General features: G+C 46.6%; 4 protein-coding genes across 4 annotated transcripts; 2 read left to right on the forward strand and 2 right to left on the reverse strand.

The window, feature by feature from the left end:
• Positions 1-8,721: 8,721 nt before the first annotated feature.
• HOO65_030824 (elongation of fatty acids protein 3) lies at positions 8,722-10,013 on the reverse strand (the record flags this gene model as incomplete). The annotated part of the gene is made up of 4 exons (XM_071002230.1): positions 8,722-9,032; positions 9,102-9,314; positions 9,393-9,462; positions 9,618-10,013. The coding sequence occupies 4 exons, from the start codon at positions 10,011-10,013 to the stop codon at positions 8,722-8,724; spliced, it is 990 nt and encodes a 329-aa protein (XP_070860503.1).
• Positions 10,014-13,151: 3,138 nt separating this feature from the next.
• Positions 13,152-14,243, forward strand: HOO65_030825 (Cytochrome c oxidase subunit 6, mitochondrial; the record flags this gene model as incomplete). Its single annotated transcript, XM_071002286.1, has 4 exons — positions 13,152-13,324; positions 13,650-13,695; positions 13,861-13,978; positions 14,125-14,243. The coding sequence occupies 4 exons, from the start codon at positions 13,152-13,154 to the stop codon at positions 14,241-14,243; spliced, it is 456 nt and encodes a 151-aa protein (XP_070860504.1).
• A 1,058-nt stretch (positions 14,244-15,301) lies between these two features.
• On the reverse strand, positions 15,302-19,764 carry HOO65_030826 (uncharacterized protein; the record flags this gene model as incomplete). The annotated part of the gene is made up of 4 exons (XM_071001776.1): positions 15,302-16,204; positions 16,260-16,466; positions 16,525-19,221; positions 19,459-19,764. 4 exons carry the CDS (start codon positions 19,762-19,764, stop codon positions 15,302-15,304), a joined length of 4,113 nt encoding a protein of 1,370 aa, XP_070860505.1.
• Positions 19,765-20,928: 1,164 nt separating this feature from the next.
• HOO65_030827 (Mitochondrial membrane protein Pet127) lies at positions 20,929-24,102 on the forward strand (the record flags this gene model as incomplete). The annotated part of the gene is made up of 5 exons (XM_071001838.1): positions 20,929-22,325; positions 22,368-22,421; positions 22,481-23,044; positions 23,104-23,201; positions 23,279-24,102. The coding sequence occupies 5 exons, from the start codon at positions 20,929-20,931 to the stop codon at positions 24,100-24,102; spliced, it is 2,937 nt and encodes a 978-aa protein (XP_070860506.1).
• Positions 24,103-24,218: the final 116 nt, after the last annotated feature.

The following is a 24,218-nucleotide window of genomic DNA, read 5'->3' on the forward strand; positions in this document are numbered from 1 at the left end:
TTTTTTTTTTATATTAATCTGGCGTTTTATATTGGGAGCAAAGGCTTGTGCTATATTTGCCTGCCTTGTTGGTTTTCTTTTACTTGATCTTATGAATCAAACAATTCCTTTTATTGTCTCACATCGAATTATTTATTGCCTTTATATATCTTATGTGAAGTCCCTGAGCTCGTAAAGTAAGGCGGCCACAGAATAATAAGGCTTGCTGCTAATGTCTCTCCCCCCCCCCCCCCCTTTGTGGCCAGTTGATGCCCGAGCCTGCTAATATATAGAGCCTCCCCTCCCCCTGGCTAGCTGTTTAGTGGCTTGTTGATGTAGCTAGGCCCAAGGGAATATGCAGCTAAACTGGCCTGATACCTTTCTTCTAAGCACTAAGATCAAGGAAACGCCCGCCAGCATGTGATATGGCATGAAGAAGAACAACGGAAGGAAAGGAGAAGGAGGAAGAAAAAGAAAAGAAAAAAAAAAGGAAAGCCCGGACTTTTTCTCGTGAAAACCTATTCGACTATTCTTCGAGAAGGGGTCTAGTTAACACTAACAAACTACTAACGGGACGCAGGCCATCATCAGGCCAGTTCCTACCAGCCACTATTCCTTTCTTTCTTTCCTTATTCTCTCCGTCCGTGGGAACGTCAGGCTTAAACTTGGTATCCTTCGTTGTGTTCTGCTCTCTCTCTCTCTCTCTCTCTCTTGTTGAGCGCTCAACGCAGCTTTTCTCACAACCACAAAAGTCTAGAAGAAGAGGCAACCAGTCGGCGATAAACTCCCGTTTTTGTGCTTGTGTTCGTGTCCCCAGCGGCAGGAATAGCAATGCTATATGATAAGGTGCTGCAAGATGCAGGTGTAGCATAATATGTTAAGCTACGTAAAAGTCTGTGTGTCCAACTCCTAAGCTGGACCCTTGCTTCGCCTGTTGGCTCACCGCCCTTCTCTTCTGGTCATGTCCCGGTATAACCCTAAGACAAGAGCATTCTAGGTACATGTTGAATGTAACGAAGTGTCAAATGAGGCAAGATGCTACGCTGCTACACTGTTACGCTGGTACGACTCGCTTTGATGTGCTTGGAAGATAGAGTTCATTATACCGACAATTGACATATAGTTGACATATGCATGGTGATAGTAGACACGGCGCACAGTTGCCAGCAGTGCATTTAATTTTGCTCCTTATTTTTGTGTGCAGTTTTTTGAGTTTTTATTTTATTTTATTTTTAATTTTTTTGTCAAACCTTTTACTCCGTCTCCTTTACGCTATCTCACGATCTTTGCTTCTCAGTCGCATAGCGGTATCTGCACGCCCGCCTTTTTGTCTCTTTTTTATTCCTTTCCAGCCACCTGACTGCAAGCCTCTGCAATCTTGATTTTTTTTTTCCCTATTGTCTTGAAATGCAGTAGTCACAAATTCCATTGTCTATAATTACATTATTGTTTTCCCAAAAACTAACGAGGTTGGTCCGCTTGAGCCCACTGTCGCTATCTTGCAATATCAGGGATGTGTGTTTTCAAGTGAGACTTTGATTTTCTTTCTTTCTTTTTTTTAGTCAAAGGAAACTCAAACGTGTATCATCAGCAAGGCAACAAACAGCGGCTTCTTTTCGAGGCTTTGCTTTGCATTACGATTAGGTCCCTTTTTGTTTTATGTTCTTATCAAAGTATCACAAGTCAAAACTGCATATAAAACCCCCTGTTATAGGGAGGAAAGCAGAAAGAAGGAAAAAAAAAAAAGAGAAAAAAAGAAACGAAAAAAAAAGGCGTAAGGGTTAGATTCCCCACATTAACATTCGATTTAACCTTCGACGGCAGGTTCTACGCCACTGCCGCCATCCTGTCAGGCGTTCCGAGATGTGGCGCTTTGTTTTTTTTCTTGTGCCTTTTTCTGCAGTACCTCATGTCCATCACCCATCCTAATTTTGAAAATTATCATGCACATAGAAATCCTCATTCGCAGACCATAATCTTCAGCTTGCAGCAAGCGAATTTGGCCAATTTGGCATCCTAGGCCTTCGCCACTGACCTCACGCTTCCCAGTCATCTACTTATCGTTGCTGAGGGAAACAGCACATTGTCATTCGCTGGACTTGATTTATTCGTGTTTTCTTTTTCTATTGCCATTTTAAGTAATAGCAAAACATTGGACGAGAAAAAAAATACAGCGCAAATAAACAACGCCGACCAATGAAAAAGAGGGCTGTCAAAATAATGGGGCCATACAAAGCAAAGTAAACAAATACTACAAAAATCGCGGCGAACGCTTCACAGTGGCAGCACATCGCAGCAGCGAAGGGGGCTATTAGCTAGAACAATGGACTGTGCCTCGTGACAACTGCTAAGGCCTTTGAGGCGGGAATAGAACAAAGAAGGTGATGGAGAAGCTATGGTCATAGCCATAAAGACAAAGACAAAGACGGAGGCGGCTGTGCGTTGCTTTGACAGGAGAAGCTGAAGCTGAAGCCCGCCCTGAAGCTGCCTTTGTTGCCCCACCATTACTCTTCCTCTCTCTCTCTCTCTCTCTCTCTCTCTCTCTCTCTTCTTTCCTCTCACCAAAGCTGTCGTCATCTACATCGGGAAGATCTTGAAACGTCCTTGGCTCAGGAGACTGGCACCTGGGGGCGGGCAGTTAGTTCGCCCTTGCCTCTCACTTCCTCTTTTTGCCATGCCTTGCCTGTCCTGTCTTGTATCGTCTTGCTATGCCTTGCCTTGCTATGCCTTGCTCTCCTATGCTCTCTGGTTTCTCCCTTCTCTAGCCTCTTGCTGCTAAAACTCGTCTAAACGGATATCGAAAATGACGAAACTTCGAAACCTCTGCTGCTGAAATTGCCTAATAACATACCCCATGTCCTTTCTCGCTTTGGCCTGGGCGCCGGAGCCGGGGGATCTGCTTGTCAGGTTTGTTTTGCGCCGACAATCTCTTACTAAATATCGAACATGAACCGGCTCTGCAGAGAGACAACCCAGACAGGCTCGCTCGTCGCTTTCGCTTTGCCACTCCTTTGAATTTCACTGCTTGGACCCCCTTGATCTTGCTACCGTTGCACTCTGCATGCTGCTACGACACACGACCCTAAACTGAGAACAGGAAGACCTACACATTTGCCTTGTGCTCCGTTGAGAAAGGCGAGAAAAAAAAAAACAGATTTGACTCCATGTTTCTTCTTCCTTGCATCCTCCACGCATCCCCGCCGGAGAATTCATGCTTCCCCTGAACACTGCAGTTACTAGACCTTTGCACGTTTTTCTTCTTGCTTTCTTTTGCTTTTTTCTGCTGGTGACAGAATCGCCATTCCCTGCTCTTCAGTGTCGGATCCGGTCCAGTGCAATTTCGGCAAAACAAGGTCTCTCTTTGCATGGGTTCAGCGGGCTCCTGGCCCCTTAGCGTACAAGTTAGAAGTTTGATAACACTGTAGGCAAGGATAAGACTTCGCTTTTCTGCAGCAGGCTGAACGCTTGATGCGCATAGTGCATATGCATACTATGGCCATATGCAGGCCTAATCCCAACATGTCAACTTCCCTTCTTCTTCTTCCTCCTCCTCCTTGTATGCTTCTGGCACACTGTGTTTGCTATCAAAGATACCTGTGCTAAAGCCTGTTGTTGTCTTGGCACCGCTCGGGCTGGCTGGCCTGGACACTCTACTCCGCATACATTATCATGACTCTATGGCTGGCTGGTCTTTTGGTGGTGTGGTGTGCTGTGCCTGCGTTGCGCCTGTACGGTACCTGCAGGGACATATATGTAGTCTGTGGCTGCAGAAATAATGTAGCACTGGACTTGGCGGGCTTGCCAATTTCATAACTTTATCTGTTGACAATCAATACCATTACACCTCTACGACCCAATCAAGCCTGCAGGGGCGTATTTGTTAAGCTGGCTTGTAATCTTTCATTAAAGAATGTTCTAGTTGGCTTGGTTACAAAATCATGGTGTTCATGGTAAAATCGTCCTGATACCTTGGCTGAGCCTCACTTCTAACCCAGCATACTCTGCACATCCAATTTAACGTACTTAGCTTTTGCTTGTCGTCAACTTATTCTCTGACTCTTCTTGGAGAATAATATCCTTGGCGACAGACAAGACAGTCATCTAGGAAGCCCAGAATGGCTAAACCTCCACACCACACACACACACAGGCTCTCTAACCGACGTCGTAGTAGTGTCCACTTGTGTCATACAAAACTATGCGAAACACTAGGAGACTGGCCCTTGTCTTCCCCTCTTTCTTTCTTTTTCTCTCTATGGCCAGCCTACTAGGCACGAGGGCCCTAAAAGGACATGGCCGAGAAAGTTTCCCAAGGAGAGATAAATGAGAAAGCAAACAACGTCAAGTAAGAACTCACACGCGAGCCTCAATTTGCAAATTTCTTTTTCTCTAACCCCCCCTAACCTTTTGTTTTGAGTTATTTGCTTTTTGTGTCCTCGGCTTGTTCTTGCATCTCTCCGTTGTTGGGGCATGTATCCCTGTGTCCTGTAATGTACCTTTCCTTTCTTTTTTCATGCACATGTATGTAGTATGTATAGCCGTAGTAGTAGTAGTAGTAGTAGTGCGTGTGTATGCGTGCATGCATATATGTTGCATATGCAGTGATACTTGAATTCATATGCAGTAGCACTAGCAGCCCCACAGCTGCAGGTCACGTATATCTGGCTTAGGGAATTCTACCCGCACTCTGCATTGCCTATGACCGTACACAGCATTTGCTGGACCACCATGTTCTTTTTATACTTCCTATAGATACGGAAGGACATGTTGCTCCTGTTGCCCAAATGTGGGATATGTAGGAGGACTCTTGATTAGCCTGGCCGAGGCCTGTTGTGTGCGTCTGATAGGACGCTGCGACATGGAACTTTTTCTGCAATTTGCTTTTTGAAAGTACACTTTCCGCATGTCTAAGTGGAACATATGATGCTACCTGCAACCTCTGTTCTAAGTCCCGGGTTAACCTGTCTTTTTCGTTGATGTTTGGTATTTTGCCTATAGGCTTGCTTGCGTTCATACCTAGTTTCATGCCGCAACCAGTGCCTGTTATTTACTTGAATACACGCATGACACAAGTATTTTATTGGCCTGGGCTGCGAAGAACCCCATTTCTGGTGAGTAGGTACTCATAGTTAATAGTTTTCGCTCAGGTTATGAGCGGGTAATATAAATACTATAGTAATGTCCACTGAGAACGTGGTATCTTCCTTGTCCTACATAAAATGTTAGTCCCACTTAAACTACAGCATAGGGGAGGGGCTCATCATCAACTCTATTGCCCAACATACCTAGTTATTACCAGTAGATTCTTATTAAAGAGAGGCAAGATCTTGTCTATTGAGGAGGCAAACTAGTCGCTGGAGTTGTATGAGAATAATACATCAGGCCATATGATACGATACACATGACAAGGCCAAACATGTACTGCAACGCCAGTTGGGGAAGCAAAAGAAACGATCGACTATACAAACAAAAAAGCCCCGGTTCCTACATTATTCAAAGCTTGCGAAGCTACTGCTGTTATGTATCTTTAGACCTTTAAAATCGAGATGATATGTATTTCAATGTGGTATCAGTTCTAGTATAATTTCTGCTCATCACCCTCTCTACTGTAGTGCAGGTTAACTAAGTAATGGCCCTGACTCTCCAACCACCAACTGGCCAGCAAGTTGATATAGTTTATGCTCTTCTCATACGGCCTGCATCGCCATATTCTCGTTCCTTTGCTCAGTTTCTCCGCAATTAGCCTTGACGCCGCTGATGTCGCCGTTAATGTATATATCGCTATCTAATCAACCTTGCAGTCCCAGTAGCATTTGCCTTCTAGTAGTTTACTATACTTGAAACTGCGAGAAATGGGGCTCTTGACCATATTATTTCTTTTTAGCGAAATAACCCCGGTATTGTTTTCTACTGGGCCATAACACCGACTAAGATTCACTCACGGGTACCTTGAGCTGAGATCTGCTGTAATCATGAATGAAACAAGGAATGAACAAGTTCCAGGACTGGAATACAACAATCAGTACTTCAATCCCAAACTATCTCTGGCCTTATGGGGCATGTTTGAATCTAAACGCCCATCCAGATGGAATTATCGGTGTAATAAGCAGAGTAATGTGTCAAACTACCCATGATTAGCTATCAGAACCAACTACCAGCATTCAAGATCTAGTGACTAGATACACTGGTGATATTCCTTCCTGAGCACTTGAAGACCATGACAAAAAAGTGTACTGGCCTTTCTAGTTATACACAACCGTATATCTGAATCTTTGGGTATCGGAAAAGATCACCTAGTTTCATAGCTTGCTGTTCAAAGGAAAACTGATGAAACTTGCACGAGCTTTTCTTCTGAAAAGGGCGATAGATGTTTGAGTAGATTGCCCTTGCTTTCTCGCATGAATGGGCCGAGATCTATGACATGGATGGAATCCGAGGGCTTCTACGCCCGGCCAAATCATGCGTGCTCGGCCCTGGGGCGTTCTTTCTACATACAGATTAATGGAAGTTACATTTAACATTAAGCATGCTCTTGAATGTGGCCTGGGGGTGTAGAAGCTAGCTGGATTGGCATTGATAGCGCGTGAGAAAAGATGGTTGATGAAGCTAGAGCTTCATTTCTCACCCGGGGCTACTCTATAACCCGTATCTCATATTAATGGGCTCATCATCTGTATTGATGGGAGCAAAAGGCCCGTTGGAATACTTCAAGGGGGCAATAGACTTGACTACCTAAGACTCTCGTTAGACAAATGCGGGATTTGGAAAGATGCCCTAGCCTTGCATATATCTATGTATATCTATGTACATGATCTGGCCTTATTGCCCTGTTTTCTTATACGCCGGTCTTCGATGTTGCGAAGTATATTCTGGCGGAAGAACTCTTCTTAGGCTGGATGGATGTACAGCCTAGTCGGAAACTTGGGCTAGGCAGTCTAGAGAAGTATGTGTATCTCTACGTGGCGATCATATAACCTGTCGATATAGAGAGGGAGTAGGTGCTGAGCATTGGAAGATGCCACCAGAGTTTTATGGATTTCATGCGTAGTCCATTGATATGCAAGATCTCAAATCAGCCTTCAGGGATGCAGATCTCGCTCTCGGTGATGGTTTTGTACAGTATGTACAGAAGCGAAAGCCCCCCCCCCCCCCCCCGAAATCACACCCGGCCAGAGAGCCCACCTGGTTACAACCAAAAATTAACCCGGTAGTTTTTATTCGTCTTACAAACTACGGTGTTGTATAGAAACAACCCTCGCTCAAACTAGATAAAGGAGCCTTACCGATGGCTAGTCTTTTGCTGATACTCTCTTCCTGATCTGTAGGGGTAGAACAGAGGGCAAGTAAAATCTTGATACTTCTTCCAGTAGAAGTTAGGTGGGGTGTAAGGTTGGGAAAAACAGGCACAACTAGGCACAACTCTCGGTATCAAATTCAAGAGATGCACAGACATAGCCTAGAAAGCACACTAAATAAAGTACATGATAGTAATGAGGCCTCAAATTCGAAAGACAATTAAGTTCTGGGGAGTTGGCCGTCGACGGCTGTTAAGGCGGTGTTGATTTAAACTAAGGCGGGGAATCCTACGTAACCGTTGTAACTGACGTCAGAGCATGATCCTACGTCCATGCACAGTTTTTTTCTGCCCAGTACGAGGCACGCAACCTTCTCCATGGCTTATAGATACGACCTTCTTCTCCTCAACTGAAATCCAAGATAACCAAAATGACGTGTCGTGCCGTACAGCCGCCGTATACGTGAGTGTAAGCATCTGAGACTGGCGATAGAGTCTTCCCTTGAAACAGTATGAAGAAGGCTCCTGAAAGCAGCGTTTACACAGAACAGTAGTAATTTTGATAAGCATTACCTCTATTTCGCTGGTTTCTTTCCCACCAATTGCAACAATCAAGGAAGAAAGAGGAAGCATCTACGTCATCTACTAAATCACGCTCCTAGCAAGAATTCAAATGCTGAGGGCAGAGTAATAAGCCTGGTCTTGACCCCAGTGCAGGACCACGCCTAGACGCGAAGGTCACCACAGAATTCCCATCGACCTAAATATCCCATGATACGACCAGTTGTGCTAAATTTAAATTAATGTTATCCATGGGCCTTCGTTCCTCGTGGGCAGTAATAATTATGATCTTGTATACAACACACTATCCCGTACCAGAACCGCTAAACTCCCGCCGGTCTTCTCTGTACCCAGTCCCTCCATAAAACCCTCCAGTGCTTCGTCCACACGAAAGAAAGCAGGACAAAAATAAAATAAAAAAAAAGTACAGTTGGAAAAAATGAAACGGAAGGAATGGGAGAAAAAGGGGAGAAGAAGAATATAAAGTACAGGAGCCGCCCAATGAAAACCTAACCTTCCTTTGCTGCCATATGGCCAGCCCGTAACCTTGTTATGTTTCTCGTGTGTATGTAAAAATCGAAGCGTGTAGTGTGTTTGTGTATGATGGGATTATGGTGGAATACCTGTTGCTGAAAGAAGAAAAAAAAAAAAAAAAAGTAAAAATTATTGAATCAGCTGCTCCTGAGACTTGCGCAATGGGGTCAAGTGATCATTGATCAAGTCCAAAGCTAAATAGCCGAAAAAAAAACAAGCAAAAGATCATGAGATCGTGGCATATGAACGAAATCACAACGTGCCGCAAAAGAGAAGGCTAGTCACAGTCCTATCATGACGGCACAGCCATCTTCTCTCATCCTCGACTCGAACCAAAGGGTGAGAATTGGCGTCTTCACAGAGCCTTGCGCGAGCGAGTGGTGGGGCCAGAAGAGCTCTTAGCTCCCGTAGTAGTAGCCTTAGCAACTAGGTGATGCGGATCAGGAAGAGGTGCTTGCGACATGCGACGAAGGCTCTTGCGGGTGGTAGAGGTTCTATCCTTCTTATACGTGGCGAAGTAGAACGAGATGAAGAGAACCAGGTACGAGGAGAGAATGATCATGCCGGCAAAAGCAGCAAACTCTTCACCAGCGCACTTGCCAGCGTTGGGCATGCTAGGGAAGTAGGTCGAGGTGAAGTATGTGTACGAAGCGAAGTAGACGAATCCTACGAGATATAAGCGTTAGTATAGAGTACAGCTGTTGCACAGCACTCAATGGACAAGACAGGACTTACCAAGATCGATAATGAACTGGATGATCTGGAAACGAGTGACCCATTCCTTCCACCAGATACGGATGCCCCGGGCACTCTGGAAGTAGTACCAGTACATGACGACATGGACACCAAGGTTCAGAGAGATAGGGACCCAGGAGACAGCGGTGGAGCCAATCAGCTGGGTGTAGCAAAGGACAGCAGTCGCGCCATGGTGGTAGCAGTGCAGGAAGGCTAGAAAGTTGGCCGTGTTAGTAGGAACAACAGGTATCCGGGTTTATGGTAGGAAGGTCCATAAGAGAAAGTACGTACTGAGAGGCTTCTTCTTCAAGAACAGGAAAACAGTGTCAAGAAGCTCAAGGTACTTGGTGAGATACGTAAGCTGCAATGAGAGTTGTAGTTAGCATGTGCCAAATCAAGTTAGGGAGAGCGGCCATGTCTTGGCAATGAGAAAACAAAAGAGCGCGTAGATGGGAGGGAAGAGGAAGAGAAGGAGGATTAAGAAGCAGGGTAAAAAGAAAAGGACAAGCGACATACGTAGTAAAGAACAACAAGCTTCTGAGTCCAGCCGCCATTGTGGTCACAGATGGCATAGAAGATACCATGGCGAACCACGGTGGGCAGTAGTTCCTCGATGTACAGAGCCAGTAGAATGGCACTGACAGCAGTCAAGATGAAGTTGTGGATCAAGAACAGCGTCTTCAGCTTGAAGGCGTCACGTCCACGCATCAGTTCACGACCACCAAAGATCACAATGTAGTAGATGACGACGAAGATTCCGGTTTCCTTGAGAGTAGACATGGGAGTAACCGAAGGGACAAAGCGGAAAGCCTCGCGAGGATAGCCCATGGTGAGCTCCCAGCATTTGTCGAAGATAGGCCATAGCTGGATGCCAAAAGGCCGGTCAATGGTTGGTACGGGGAACGAATCCATTGTTGCGAGATATCTTTGGACGATGTATCAGAAGCGGAAGTCGACGACGATTCGAGTTCTAGTAAGAGAAGGAAGAAGTCGAGAAAGCGAAGAAGACACAGACAAACTCCAGGAAGAAATAGAAAGAAGGGCAAAGGACGGAATTGGGGAGTAATAAAAAAAAAGTAATAAAAAAGCCGGACAATTAAGAATAAAGGAGAGTAAGAAAAACACACAGTTGAAGAACAAGTTGACGGTAACACGCACTACAGCAAGCCAGGCCAACTTGGTACTCTTCGCGAAGGGATGAGAAAGAGGAGCAAAAGCCGACAAAGAAGACAGGCCAGAACAAGGGCCAAGAAAAGAAGAGGAAGGGCAGTTGAAAGGGAAGATAGCCTAACTAGAAGGGTTGCTTCTCAATATTAAAAATAAAGAGACAGCAAGAAGCAGAGGAAAAAAGGGGGCCCTAAAAAAGAAGGGGCTTGGTCTGGATTTTTTTTTTCCTGGATGACTAAAAAGCTGGCAGAACTGGAAGTTGCAAACTTTGGAAAGAAGAAGAAAGGGTAGTTGCAAGCTGTTGTTTTGTTGGTTGCCTATATAAGAGAAGAGACAGGAAAGAAAAGTATGGACGTGTGTCACTCATCTGGTAGCTGTGGTAGAGAGAAGTACCAGACCCATATTGAATTACAGAATGTATACCTTCTCTTCTCTCTTTTCGCTCTCATGTGAAGAACAGACGCGGACAACGCGGGTTTCCATAAAACCAAACAAGGAAGTGGGCCCCTGGAAGAACGCGCAGCTAAAGTGCACTGCTTTTTTTTTTTTTTTTTTTTTTTTTTTTGGTGATGGACTACCCCCCAAAATAGCCTGTCCCGCCTCATCAACAGAGAGCAGCATGCAGACAGAGAGGACAGAGACAATTAAAAAGGAACACCTGTTCGTTTCGGGTCAGAACTGATTTTTTTTCCTAGGAGTCCACGCTAGCAACACATCCCAGGGGAAGCCCCCTCCCCCCCCCCGTCACAGACAATGAGATCTTCAACAGGGCGCAGTGGCATTAAGCGGTGATCTCTCTTGACCGTGAGCTTTGCTGGTTTTTTGGTGTTCATTTCAGACAGCCAGCCAATTACCACCACTCAGTTCTAACCGTGCTGCTTAGTGATTTGAGGCTGAAGGTCAACGGCTAAGCATTCTTTTTTGAGTTAGCCCACCTTGGCCCTCTTCTCTCTTTGTTCTACTGCTGCCTCTGTCTCTGCTCTAGCTTCTATTCCCCGTCGCAGGGAAATGAAGAAAACAAAATAATTTCAGCTTTCATCCAATGACCCATCCATAAATGGAGACGGAAGCCTTTGGGAGAACCTTTGGGAAGCCCTTTGTTCTGGAATAAGAAAAAGGTCCGGTTGACTGCAGTTTTGCCAGTTGTCATCACAGCCCCAATGCAGTGTAGTGCAGTACACAAAAGCACAGTACCTACAGTAGGATCCCTTCTCCTTCCCCCTGGCCCACTACAACACATTCACATGCTAGCGGGATTTGGTGCTGTTGTCTTTCTTCCCGGCTCCTAGCTCAGAGAGAGGACTTCCCGGTTATCGTTCTTCCTCCTTCTTACTTATTTTCGATACCTAAATCGATATAAAGCATAGAACAGAGCTGCATGGGGCCAACCTAACACGACTCAAACTCGTATTCTCACGAGGGCTATACAATGGTGTCTCATTTTTTTTTTACTTCTCTTTACAATGATATGCCATCTGCACTTGTCATGAGTATGCCGGCCTTGGCATACCTACTAGGAAAGAAAAAGCATCCGATCTCATGGCAGAAGTTGCGACACCCAACTTGTTAATTTACTCACACGCGAAGACAAAACCTTGGCTTGACAAATGTTGTAAGGGTTTAACAGCCTCCAGTGAAGCTAAACAAGATTGACCCTCGGCCGAGCAACCCGAGGGTAAAATTGCCCAAGTTGATCAATGCTATTCTGATATTATGAGATATGGACAACTCTATAGGCATAGAAACAGCGCTATGATAGACCCTTGTTAACCCTTATATAACTACAATCCCATCTTGAGCATGTTTTTGTTGCACATCAATATTTTCTCGCTGAGTTACTCGTATGCTTATAAACAACCACAACACATCATTATGTGATAACTCGCCCATTACAGAAAAAAATGTTATTGACGAGAAATGCCATCCTCACGACATGTACTATTAAAACCCACCAATTTCTATGGTGTCTCACACTTTTACTTATCTATAACACCTCTTCGCCTTGACTTGCATGTTTGCACAGTACACTTCAGCGTCACATAATTACGTGAGCAAGTTATGATCTAATATCCTTCTCGGCCCTAGGCCTTGGGTTCAGAGTATAAGAAGCGCTGACAAGCCACTCTCTGGTATCACTTCATTTCTTCTTGCTAATTACAATCGCGATTGACTTTTTTGGAAATCTGTCCACCTTGTCACTAAAGTCCGGACGACCGTTGAAATGGCACAGCTTTCGGCAAATTGACAAACACACAGGCAACCCTACCGCCATCAGAATCCGCTTGGAAAGACAAGCGCTCAACGCAGCAACGCGGCGACTTTGGGTTGTGACGAGCCAACTTCGCCGAACGGTCCTTAGAATGGAGGGGCTTCAATTCCTCGCTTTCTTCCCCACCATGGGTGACTAAGCTGGAAGCCGTCAAAAGGTTGCGCTCTAACAACCAATGGGAAAGACCCTAACAATAAAACAAACTACAGCGCTCTGATTGGCCGGATTGGTATTAACGAGTAATTTTTTCCTGGGTTCCCGCTTTTGCTGCAAAAAAAGAAGAGAACCGCATTGGCCACTCACGGTTCAGGAAAGTGAAGAAAGCGGTGCTTTCCTTCCCTGAAGCCGAAATTTCTCCCTGAAAAAACAGGCGATTATTCTGCCTTTTTCTACTGTCTCGACCCACTGAGCGATAGTCGCAGCCTCCATAACAAAATATCCTTCCTCTGAGTCCAATCTGTGAACTATCCCGTCATTCCCCCAATCAAACCATCTCAATCAAGTCGATCAATCAGAGATCAATAACCCTCTCTAGACTCTTTGTCGTTTTTTTTCTCCTCTTCTCTTATATCCGCTTGTCTTACGCAAACTCCTCTCATCTCACATCCAACACAATGTCGGCTTCTCTGCTCCGTATTGCTGCTCGCCGGACCATGTTCCGTGCTGCTACTCGTCAGCCCATTGCCGCTCGTGTTTCTGTGCCCGCTCCTGCTGTGAGCTTCAGCACTAGTTCCATCATGCGCTCGTCGGCCCACGATGAGGAGACCTTTGAGGAGTTCACTGCTCGGTGAGTTCTGCCTGCGTCTCTCTATCTTTGCGTTTTTCTCCATGGCCGTCTCCGCCCTCGCATTTGCCAACGGCTGTCTCAATCGATCGATCCGTTCATAATATGTCATTGGAAGCGTGCTACTTTGGTTTATTGCCAACGTCTGTTCATGCCAAGGTCACCGTCATGCCATTGCTAGGTGTTGTAATGGGCTGCTATTCTGGCTACATAGATGCCATACTACCTGCCCACCACGCCACCTGTAGTGTCGACGCAACCCTGCGGCTAGCGACCGCCCATTAACCGCTAATTGAGCCAATGTACTAATTATGTATCTCTTTTATAGCTATGAGAAGGAGTTTGATACTGTCCAGGACGTCTTCGAGCTGCAGGTTAGTTGACATCCCCAACCCTCTTCCATATCTCCTTGTTCTGGTCATATTCCCTATCCCGGGATTATCCGCCACTATAAGAGCTATCCCGAATACTGCGACGGCAAAATCATCCAATTCTTTCAACCCTACAATGCCTGGCTTCTGACCAACTTGTCACTTTAGCGTAACCTGAACAATGCCTTCGCCTACGATCTTGTGCCTGCCCCCTCTGTCGTTATTGCTGCATTGAAAGCCGCCCGCCGTGTAGATGACTACGCCACTGCTGTCCGTGTCTTTGAGGGTAAGCCTGCCTTTCTATCCTATGCATTAGGACTGGTGGTTTATGATGTTATCCTGTGTCGGTAGCAACAATAACAACCATGCCCTACAACCCACCTACCCATGTCGTGGCCATCCTGACTAATACAATATTCCCCCTTCCAACAGCGATCAAGGCCAAGGTCGAGAACCAGTCTCAGTATGAATCTTACCTCACTGAGCTGAAGCCTATCCGTGAGGAGCTGGGCATTCACTTGAAGGAGGACCTCTACCCCGAGACTAACTAGATGCTTCGCTTCCAATCCCTAAACTCGATACCGACTCATACATTTATTACCCGGCTCAACTTTGCTTCGGTCTGGACCGGAAGGCTTTGGACTGCGCCTGAATGGGCCCTAGTCCCCACTGTGCCTGCGATATGCGATTAGTCTTTCTGATTTTGCAGCCTGGCTCGTCCCATACTTCCTACATTTTCCCTCTCTGCCATTAGCCCCCCGGCTGCTGCCGCTGCGGCTTCTTTATATTCCCAAACCTTGATCTACAAGACGTTTGTTTTTTTTGCACCATTAGAACTATCATTTTACTATCTTGTACTATGATAAAGGCAGGTCATGCTTTTCAAAAAAAAAAAACAAGCACCAAATAACATGATACCAAGAGAGATTACGCTACGATTTTGCATATCTAAACAACAGACGTCAGGGAAAACTATGTGCCATTTAGCCATCCACCGCCTTCATTACCTCGGTCGTGAATCGAAAGCAAGAGGAGAGATATCGAGAGGGATTTCTATGATGCAACTGTGCGAGAAGAGCAGGAGAACAGGGAGATGACCAGAGGAGGAGAGAAGAAAATGTGAGTTTTTAGTGTATAATATTCATGCCAGCGCTAGAAAAAGCTACTGCTACATTTGGGTTTATGTTACTATTATTGGGAGCGGCGAAATCCTGTGTAGGCCATGAACTACTTGGGTTTGTAAGCTATACTAAGATTACAAACTAAATAACAACGGCGATGTGTGTCTTGATGATCATGATGGGAGAATCTCGTGGTCGAGGCTAAGCGTATAGATGGGGATAAATGATATATGCTGTGATTAAAAAGATATGTCGGCTTTTGATGGGCAAAAAGTAAGCAGGATGCAGAGAAGGACCAGCGTACAAAGCATATATAGTATAGAATATACACACGTAAAAAGGAGAAAGAAAATGGGCATACGAGAAGAGCAAAGATGTCAGAGTAAAGAAAGAAAGCCCTAATGGTCGACCCATGTGACCTGGTGATCTGGAAAGAAGAATAGAGTAGAACAGGAGGCGTCTTGCCACAGACACTTATCTCGTCAAGCTCAATCTTTCAAATGGCCCCATCGCCCGTTCCCACTTTGCTGCGCGTTGAAGTATTGCATATTCGATGCGCCTGCGACATCAAGTGTGGCCGGGCTCGTGCCACGACTCGAGCTAGGCGCTGGACCGCTGCAGCTGCCTCCGCCAGTGCGGAAGCCCGCCGCTGTAGTACGTGGGCTCATCATACCAACGCGAGGGCTACGTGGGGCCGATGACTGGCGCGTTTCTCTGCGTCCATTCTTATACACGCGTAGTTCGTCGCGCAAACGCTCGAGATCGACTTCACGTTCACGTTGGATTGCATGTGCCTCATTGATCATGCGCGTCAGCTGTTCGACTTGGGCCTTGGTGTTGAGATCGTGGATGCGTAGGAGATTGTCAGATGCCGATCGCTGGCTTTCCTGGAGCTGGCTTGCTAGACTAGTGTTTTCCTTGCGCAGTGTGCTGGCAGCGTTGGAAGCATCCTGGTAAGCTTGGCGAAAGTATTCCATTTCTGTGGACTGACTGGCATAGCGTTTTTCAAAGGAGGCTGCCTTAGCTTCAGCTTCTTGGATGCGCTCGGTCGCCTCTGATAGAGAATTATTTGAAGTGCTCGAGGAAGTGGCACCGGCAATACTAGTAGTGGATGTGGCTGCCTCAGAACGTCTTTTTTCTTCTGTTTGTGATGCTTGGATCTGGTCCTTGAGCTTTTGAATTTCGGCCTTTAGAGACTCATTTTCCTTGGCTGAAGTATTGCGCTCAATCTCAAACTTCGCTCGCTCTTCAAGAGACTCACGTAGTCTTTTAGCCTCTCGCTCCAATGTTGTGCTGTACTCAGTAATATGCTTGCTCATGGACTGGACTACTTTACGCAGATCAGACGCTATCTCACGCTCTTTGGAGATGGTGAGTTGATCCTCGGTAACCTGATTTTTGTAAGCATATACGACTCGGCACCAAGCAATACTGGCGGTTAAATACCTTTTGACACATGGCAGCAAGCAAGCGTTCCGGAACGCTAACTTCGCGACCATTCCATGCATTGGCAACATCGAGCACATGAAGCCCAAGAATCTTGACAAAGGGTGAAATTGCAGCATGGCGATCAGCGTCAACAAGCAAGTTTGAGGGTGGAGGTGATGATTCTGACGTTTTGAGTCTCTTTGAAGACTTCATGGGATCATTGATCTGATGAAAGCGGTCAGCATTGAGGCCAAGTAGTGCTATGTCTACTTTCGCTACTTACATGTTTGCGTTTTCGGCCTGCAGCTAGCTGCGACTCGAGCCCTGTTTCAGAGTCGTTTGCTTGGGAACTTTGGGGTGACATGTAAATACCGTCTAAAATCTCCTTTGGGAATGGTTGCGAGTCCCAAGCAAAATGGGGGTTAGGATCTTTCACCTGCTCGGCAAAGTGGAAAGCGATTTCGTGCGGCTTTTCATAGTCCGTTAGGCGAGGGTTGCGTATGAGATCTCGCCCCTGGACAAGCCCATAAACTACTGCGTTTTTGTGTTCCATTGAGTCCCGGGCTTTCACCATAGATATATCTAGATGCTCAATGGAATGGAGCATCATGAGTGTAAGAACGAATGGTTGCTTGTGGATGGGGAAAGCGTTGATTTGTCGGGCCGCGTTTGAAAAGCGGAACATGTAATCAAAACCAATGACAACATTGAAAGAAGAAATGGGGTCAATAATCTCAGAGTTATGCAGAGCAAGGACGACAGTTAATGATGAGGTTGATCTGGAGTAGTCTGTCTCATCAAGGGTTGAAGTTGAGACGGGGATTTTTTCTGCGGAAATGACGGCCTTGAGAAGCCGGAGGAGCTTTTCAGACCGCACCACAATAAGAATCTTGTTTTCCGTTTCTTCTAACTCATGCAAAAACTCCCAAAGAAAGTTGAACTTGGCATTGGACTCGACTGCATAGTGCTGCACCTCCTTTTCTGAGAGCTCCGAGAGTGATTTAGAAGCGAGTTCATGTGGGTAATCGCAAAGATCTAGCAACGTTACGAATTCTTCATCAATTTGGTGGACAAGAGATGCTCGTGGCTCCTGATACTCTTCATCGAAAAAGATGTTGGCAAATGACTTGTTATAGGCCTTGAACTTTTCGATAACATCTATATAGAGAGGGCGTTGACTGGAGGCAAATGGTAGTGTGACAAGAAACTCGCGCTCGCCGTCATATATAATATCACCATCCAAGGATTGCAAAGACTCTACAGTGTCTTCTTTGATAGGGTGCTGTACTGGTGATGTATTTAGATGAGGCGATTCTCGGAGATGATCCTCAAATGGCACATCAACTGATCTGGAGATATCTGACGGAGCTATTGTCAGTAGAGAAGGGTTTTGCTGCGGTAGCATCAAGTTTGGATTTACGTTGACAGCAGAGCCAAACTCAAGCGCAGAGGGATTGACAGCCCCTGAGATCATGGGCGTGCCGCAGGCAGATACCATGGGATGCGAGGGTGCCTCTGATACGATTGAAGGGGAAATTTCAGAAGGCAAAAGATTGCTTGAGCCCTGTAGCAGTGAAAATGACATTTCCATGCTGTTTTCGCCCTTTTGGGCGTCGTCAGGAAGCGGTACACTACTCTCTATATCATCAGTTGCGACTATTATTGGACGGGTGGGGTCATAGGGGGTTTGCATGTTGAGGAGTTCATCCATTGAGGAGAGCGGCATGGAATCATCTAGATCCATAATACTGGTCGCTTTTCCTTTGATAACACGCGTGCGCTTGACAAGAGGCTGAGAGCCAGGAGATGAGAGAGTTCTCTTATGACCGTGTTCAGGGCTGGTTAATGAATGTGCCGGGCGAGGGGGCGGCTGTTTCATTAGATCTATTGCAGGTGTAGATTTTGGGTTTATGCTGATCTCCCCTGATGGGCGGGAGCGTGAGCTGGGGTTGATGGGTGTCTCAGTGATGTGATCAAGACCAAGCGACTTGGCTGAAGAACGGAATGTAGCAAGTAGACTTGTTAAATCTTCGCCCTCAGAGGGAAATTGAGGCGGCACTTGCGACAGGAAGGTGAAATTTTCCTGGCTTGGGCTTTTCTGGGGGTGCTCAGATAATCGTTCTAATGGGATTGCGGAATTTTCAGTTTGGGAGTTCAGAGTACGATATTCTTGGGACACGCAGTTTGGAGACTGATTGCTTGCTGGTGCTAACTGAGGCTCTCCGGCACTACGAGAGTCACAGTGTTGAATGCAGGGCTGGGACTCAGTTTCCACGGCCTTTGAAGAGACGGGGTGCAATCTCGTGAGATCCACGGGCTGAGAGAGGCGAAATGGGGAGATGGTGGAGAGCACACTCGAGTTTTGGGAGTCTGGAATTTCAACCTGTAGTTGCCGTTGTTGCCGGCAAGATACCACTTGAGGAGATGGGGACAGACAAAGCTCAGATTCAGTGAATCTTCGATATCTGGGACTATTGCTAGCCTCGAGCGCCGTGATACCTAGGATACCTCGGTTTGCCTGGTATGAGGGTGTTGCGACAGTGGTTGTGGCTGCGACAGGGCTGGGATTCTGGGCGGGATGAGCACCGCTGGTAGAAGATGACAGGTGGATGGGAGCCTGAGCGTCGCCGACAAAATGGGGCGCTTGGGGGGAGCCAGAGGATATAAAAATAGCAGAGTGCACCACAGGACTTGGTGGTCGACTTGGCGTATTGTTTAGCTCAGTCAGACTATCTGGTATCTCCCTAGAATGGCGGGAGAGATGGGCAGAAGGCGATTCGCCAGAAGCGGTGATACTCTGAGCGACGCGACGACGGGTAGCAGATGTGGAATCCTCAGAATGGGAAGAAGAGGATCTCTGGTCCTGATTCCGACCCTGATTCTGGCCTTGGCCTTGGCGACGATGCTTGTTCTGATTACGAGCGCGATCTGGTCGCTGCTGCTTATTAAGAATCCACTCTTGACGGGCAGCGTGTGTTACCTGCGATCCCGGGATCTTAGCAGAGAAAAGGGAAGCAGGAAAAAGAAGGCAGCAAATGTTAGCGACTTGATTTACACAACTTGGATAGAGCTTTGTTTCTAGAAGGCTTCGTCTCAGCCTTGTGCAGTGCATCACCAGTGGCGGCTCTAAGGTAAGGGCCCGGTCCCTGGATTCTGGTTGCGACAGGCATAGGGTTGGGTTTTAGTCAAGATGGGTAGACATGTTAGGATGGCTTACCCAATCTGGATCGTATGTTTGGCCAGTAACTGAGTGTGGTGCCCAGTCAACTTTGTACTCTACACGACGGTTTCTTATTCGTTCACCTAGAATGCATCTGATTTCCCACCACTCTTCTTGGGACTCGGATTGTGACTGCGATTGTGACTGCGATTGTGACTGCGATTGAAATGGAGACACGGATGGTGATTGCGGTAATAGCGGAGAACCTGGCTTGGGCGGTGAAGTCAAATAAGACCCTTGTGATGATTTTGGAGCTGAGAAGCTATCAGAGGCTGGATGTGCAGATGCTTCTAAAGGAGGCATAGAGATTGCAAGGCTGGTTCTTTTTTCTATAAGAGGAATTGGACGATATCAAGAAAGAAGAAGATGCAGAGTCAGCAACGGTTAATATAGAAACGGACTAAGTAATAAATGTAGTGCAAGGCTGAATCATTATTGCTAATGCATAGGCTGTAATTTTGTCCTTGGAGGTAAGTGTTTGTGAAGGGAGTTGAACAACCGTAAATGTTGGCATGTGAATTACTAGCTGGCAGCAAAGCACTATTACTATTACTACTAGTACTATCTGCTGAATAGGGGCCCATAAGGACACAAGGCTGAGAACAACCTCTGTCTCAATAGAGCCGTCAACACGTCTAACACGAAGAAGGGGACAAGGCTGAAGAAAGGCCCACTTATCTATCACATACCACGGCACACACACTCACGTGATCTAAACATGGGGAGCCGTCCTTGTCTTTGTCGCGCAGTTTGCCTGAGATGGTTCTGTCACAGGCCAAAGCCCATCTTTATGCTTGGTACCCATAACAAGCATTCATAGTCAAGTCAAAGGGAAGGATTATTCTTTGCGCCAAGTTTAACTTCACTCAAGACGTCTTTTTTCTTGTTTGCTTGTTATCCTCCTGCTACTATCCTCTGCTTCGCAATCCACCAGTATTCACAGGGCTGCAAGGCGATCAGGGCGTCACTAACCAACACCTGCTCTCAGAGCACAAAGCTGCTTTGATCTGCTATCCTTGATTTTGATTGACTTTAACTGTGCTTCTTGCTGTTTCTTGCCTTACTCTTTTTTGATTGTTTGCCCTTGCTTGTCTTCCTGTTGAGGCGCAACCATTAAGCCAACAGCACAGCACGTCCACAGCACTATTGGTGCTGCTGCTAGCGTTCCTACTAGTGCTGTTGTCAGTATTGCCGATATTGCTGTATAACACTGGGCACAAACGCATAAAGTACTTTTTAAACAAACCCGCTCTCTTTTCTCGCCTTCGCCTCTTTTGCTTTATTTCATCTATTTTCACTGTTTGTGTTGCACGTCGTCTTAAACCCTTCCGCGCCCTTTCTTTATCTAGTCGCGCTTCTTAGCCTGTTCTCCCGTGTTTCCCCTCGACTCGCCTTTTGCTTGCTGCTACCCTTAAGGACTACCTACCACAACCCATCACCGTCTTGCTCGTCCATGTTGCCATTGTGATGTCCTATCCAGGCCCCCAGCCTCCTGGACAGGCCTTTCCAGGCCATGGTCAGCAGCCTGGTTTAACATCTCCAATCACTCAGCCTTACGACCAACAACAAATTTACGGCTCGCCCCAGTATCACCAGCAACCGTCGCAGTTCCAGCAACCAATGTATGCGCCGCGGCCTTCGCTTCACAATCCAAATGCGATGCCAAATCAGTTCAACCCTATGTACATGGAGATGGAGCAGCCTCTGCAATACCAGTATGGTCAAGGCCAAAATTTCCCCCAGCGTTTCCCGCAATCCCAAGTAGCGCCAGCAGTGCCTCAATCTATCCCTCCAGCTCCAGCATTCGACAACCGGTCGTATAGCCAGCAGCCTCAGGTGTCGCCCATCAATCCTAACCACAACAGCATGAACATGAGCATGAGTATGAACATGAGCATGAATATGGACATGGGTATGGGCGTGGGCATGAATGTGTTTCCCTCCCAACAGCATCAATCTCGACCTATAACACAGCCGTACCAGAATACACAATCTTACCAGAATACGCAACCCTATCAGAACTCAGTACCTGTCTCTCGTCCGATGCCACCTCAGTTCTCGTCACCTTCCCCTCGGACCCAGCCCCACCAGTCTCCCATATCGCAACCTCGATCTAAACAGGTTTCTCAGGCCAACCATAACCAGATGGATGTCCAGTTTGTAAATCCAAGCGAAACGCTAAACCAGAGTCATGTAAACTACAATAGCTTTTCTGTGCCATTAATGCCGGCCTCTCATTCCCATGAGCCACAACTACCAATTCCATCATCGCAACAGCTAGCCTGGAATCAGGAACCCGAAAAGTCTCGGGCACCAGTATCAATACCGCCACCCCCACCACCTTTGAATACGCAGCCTAAGACGCCAGTTCCTACGTACATGCAGACCCCCCCCCAGCCTCCAAACCATCAGACTTCCCAGCCTATACGCACCAAACTATCGAATCCTGGTGCTTCTATTACTGCCCCCCGCACCCCATCAGTTACGTCTCCAACATTATCCATCAGGTCCAGCATATCGAAACGGTCGCCCTCTTTCTCGATTCGCAGCCGCATAACCAACCCGATATCGTTGTATAGCTGCGTCGCAGAGGAGTGTATAGCTGCCGCGCATAATAGCATTCACACTCTAGTGACCGCTTCAAGCGATGCTCCCATAAGAGATTTCCAAAAACTCATCGCAACGGGCTTGACGTGTCTTGAAGCTACTCTTCAAAGCGGACTTCTGATGCCTCGTCAAGAGGCGCGAATACGTATCCGATATGCTCAAATTCTATATGAGGACACCGACAACCTCATGGAGGCTGAAATGACATTAACCAAAGGATTAATTGTTTGCGATCGTCACCGTTTCATTGACCTCAAGTACATTATGCAGTATTTGCTCTTAAAAATACTATTTCACAGAAGTCCGAAGGCTGCCATGGTCGCTGCGGATAAAAACATATCCGATGCCACTGCGTAAGTTATTTGACTCTAGAATATGCTTGATAGTACATACCACTGACCCTGCGCTGCAGAACGAGACATCACCAGTGGGCTTATGTGTTTAGATTGCTAAAAGCATCATTTTACATGCAGCTTGGGAATCCGGCTGATGTGGGTGCCATTGAAAATCTAAGGCACTTGGGCACAATGGCCCAGGAAAAGAGTGACTTTATCTTATGTGCCTTTGCGTATCTGCTGGAAGCCCTTGCTCTTTTGAAAACGACAAAACAGGAAAACATGCACCGGATACAAGAATGCCTTGCTATGGCTACCAAAAACCAACTTAATCAACAACAGCAACTTCTTCAGCTCGACATCTTGATTCTGATGGTTGATCTTGCGTGTAGTATGCGTCACAAGAAGACAGAAATTGTGGCTAGCAAGCTCAAGGCTCTCCAGGATCGCATGGATGAGATGCAGAACTCGGGAGGATGGCATGGATCTGCGTCTCTACTCTTTATACCCATCAAGCGACAAGGGTCGTTGGCTCACATTAGCGAGGACACCGCCTCTGTTATCAGTCCCGGACAAACTAATGAAGAGAGTGATTATATTGCCTTTTCGTTTGTCACTCGTGTTGAACTGATGGTTTTGATGTAAGCTCTTTCATGTCAAAAGTGGACTCGTTCTTGCCTACTGACAACCTATTTTATAGCATGACGTTTAGCGGAGTAGCTGTCAGCCTGCAGTCGGCTACAGCACCCCCAAAGTCTCTTGAGTTTTGGAAAGAAGCTATGGAAACTCTTGATCGATGTAAGTGTTTGTTTTCTTTCTCTTATGACTTGGTAGTCTGGAGTATTCGATTAATTTTGTTGACCTGTTTGTCATAGGGGAATCTGATGGCGTGACCCAAACACAACCAACACCTACAATGCAGGAGGCTTTACGCCGAGCTAATTGGCGAGCCCACATCCGGTGTTATTTGCTAGTAGTTTCTGGCCTTTTTGCTGCTACTCATAGCCGATGGTCCCCGGTGAAAGAATCTATCAAACGTCTTGATATCTTAATTTCTCCAAACGATGACTCTGTTGTTGGCCTTCTAGCGCTCTACCTCAAAGGCATTTATCTTCAAGGTACAGGGGATCTTGAAGAAGCCCTGAAAGTTTTCAGCGACCCTAAGTACGAACTGGACATGGTTGGGGGGATGCGGTCGACTAAGTTGGACATTGCTGTCCTTGCTACTCTCAATCGGATTTGGATCCTCCAACATCCAGATCAACCACAGTCTGAAGATGCTACTAATCTTTTAGCTTCATTGGCTCCCATATGCACCGATCATCCAGACCCCGAGATCCGGACCGTTTATAACTTGGTTGTTGCTACGATTACTACCGACCCGCCACAGTCCCTGGGCCAGATAAAAACTAGCATGCATGCTTCTATTGGCGGGTCAAAGATGACGCACAACAAACACTGTCTTGCCATTGCGCTAAACGTTATGAGAAGCAAGCTCTTTGAGCATGTCATGGGTGAACAGGCCCTTAAAAGTGCTAAGGCAGCAGCGGCCCAAGCCAAGCGTGGTGGAAATTTGCTGTGGGTCAGTGTTGCGGAAGGGATGCTGGCACAGTCTCATGAAGTCATGGGACAGCAAAAGGAAGCGGCGGCGGCAAGGGAGCTAGCGGCCAACCATGCTAGTAGGGCACTTGGTAACTGAGATGTGTGTTATGTTGGCACAACTATGTATGAATGGGCATTGGCCTCTGGGGGTATCTGATTGTTGCTTTCTTTTATTAGTACTATGTTGATTGCACTTTCAAGCCTGCGTTATGT

The sequence above is a fragment of the Ceratocystis lukuohia genome (genome assembly GCF_044167205.1).
Source record: "Ceratocystis lukuohia strain C4212 chromosome Unknown Supercontig3_pilon, whole genome shotgun sequence".
Taxonomy (NCBI): Eukaryota; Fungi; Ascomycota; class Sordariomycetes; order Microascales; family Ceratocystidaceae; genus Ceratocystis; species Ceratocystis lukuohia.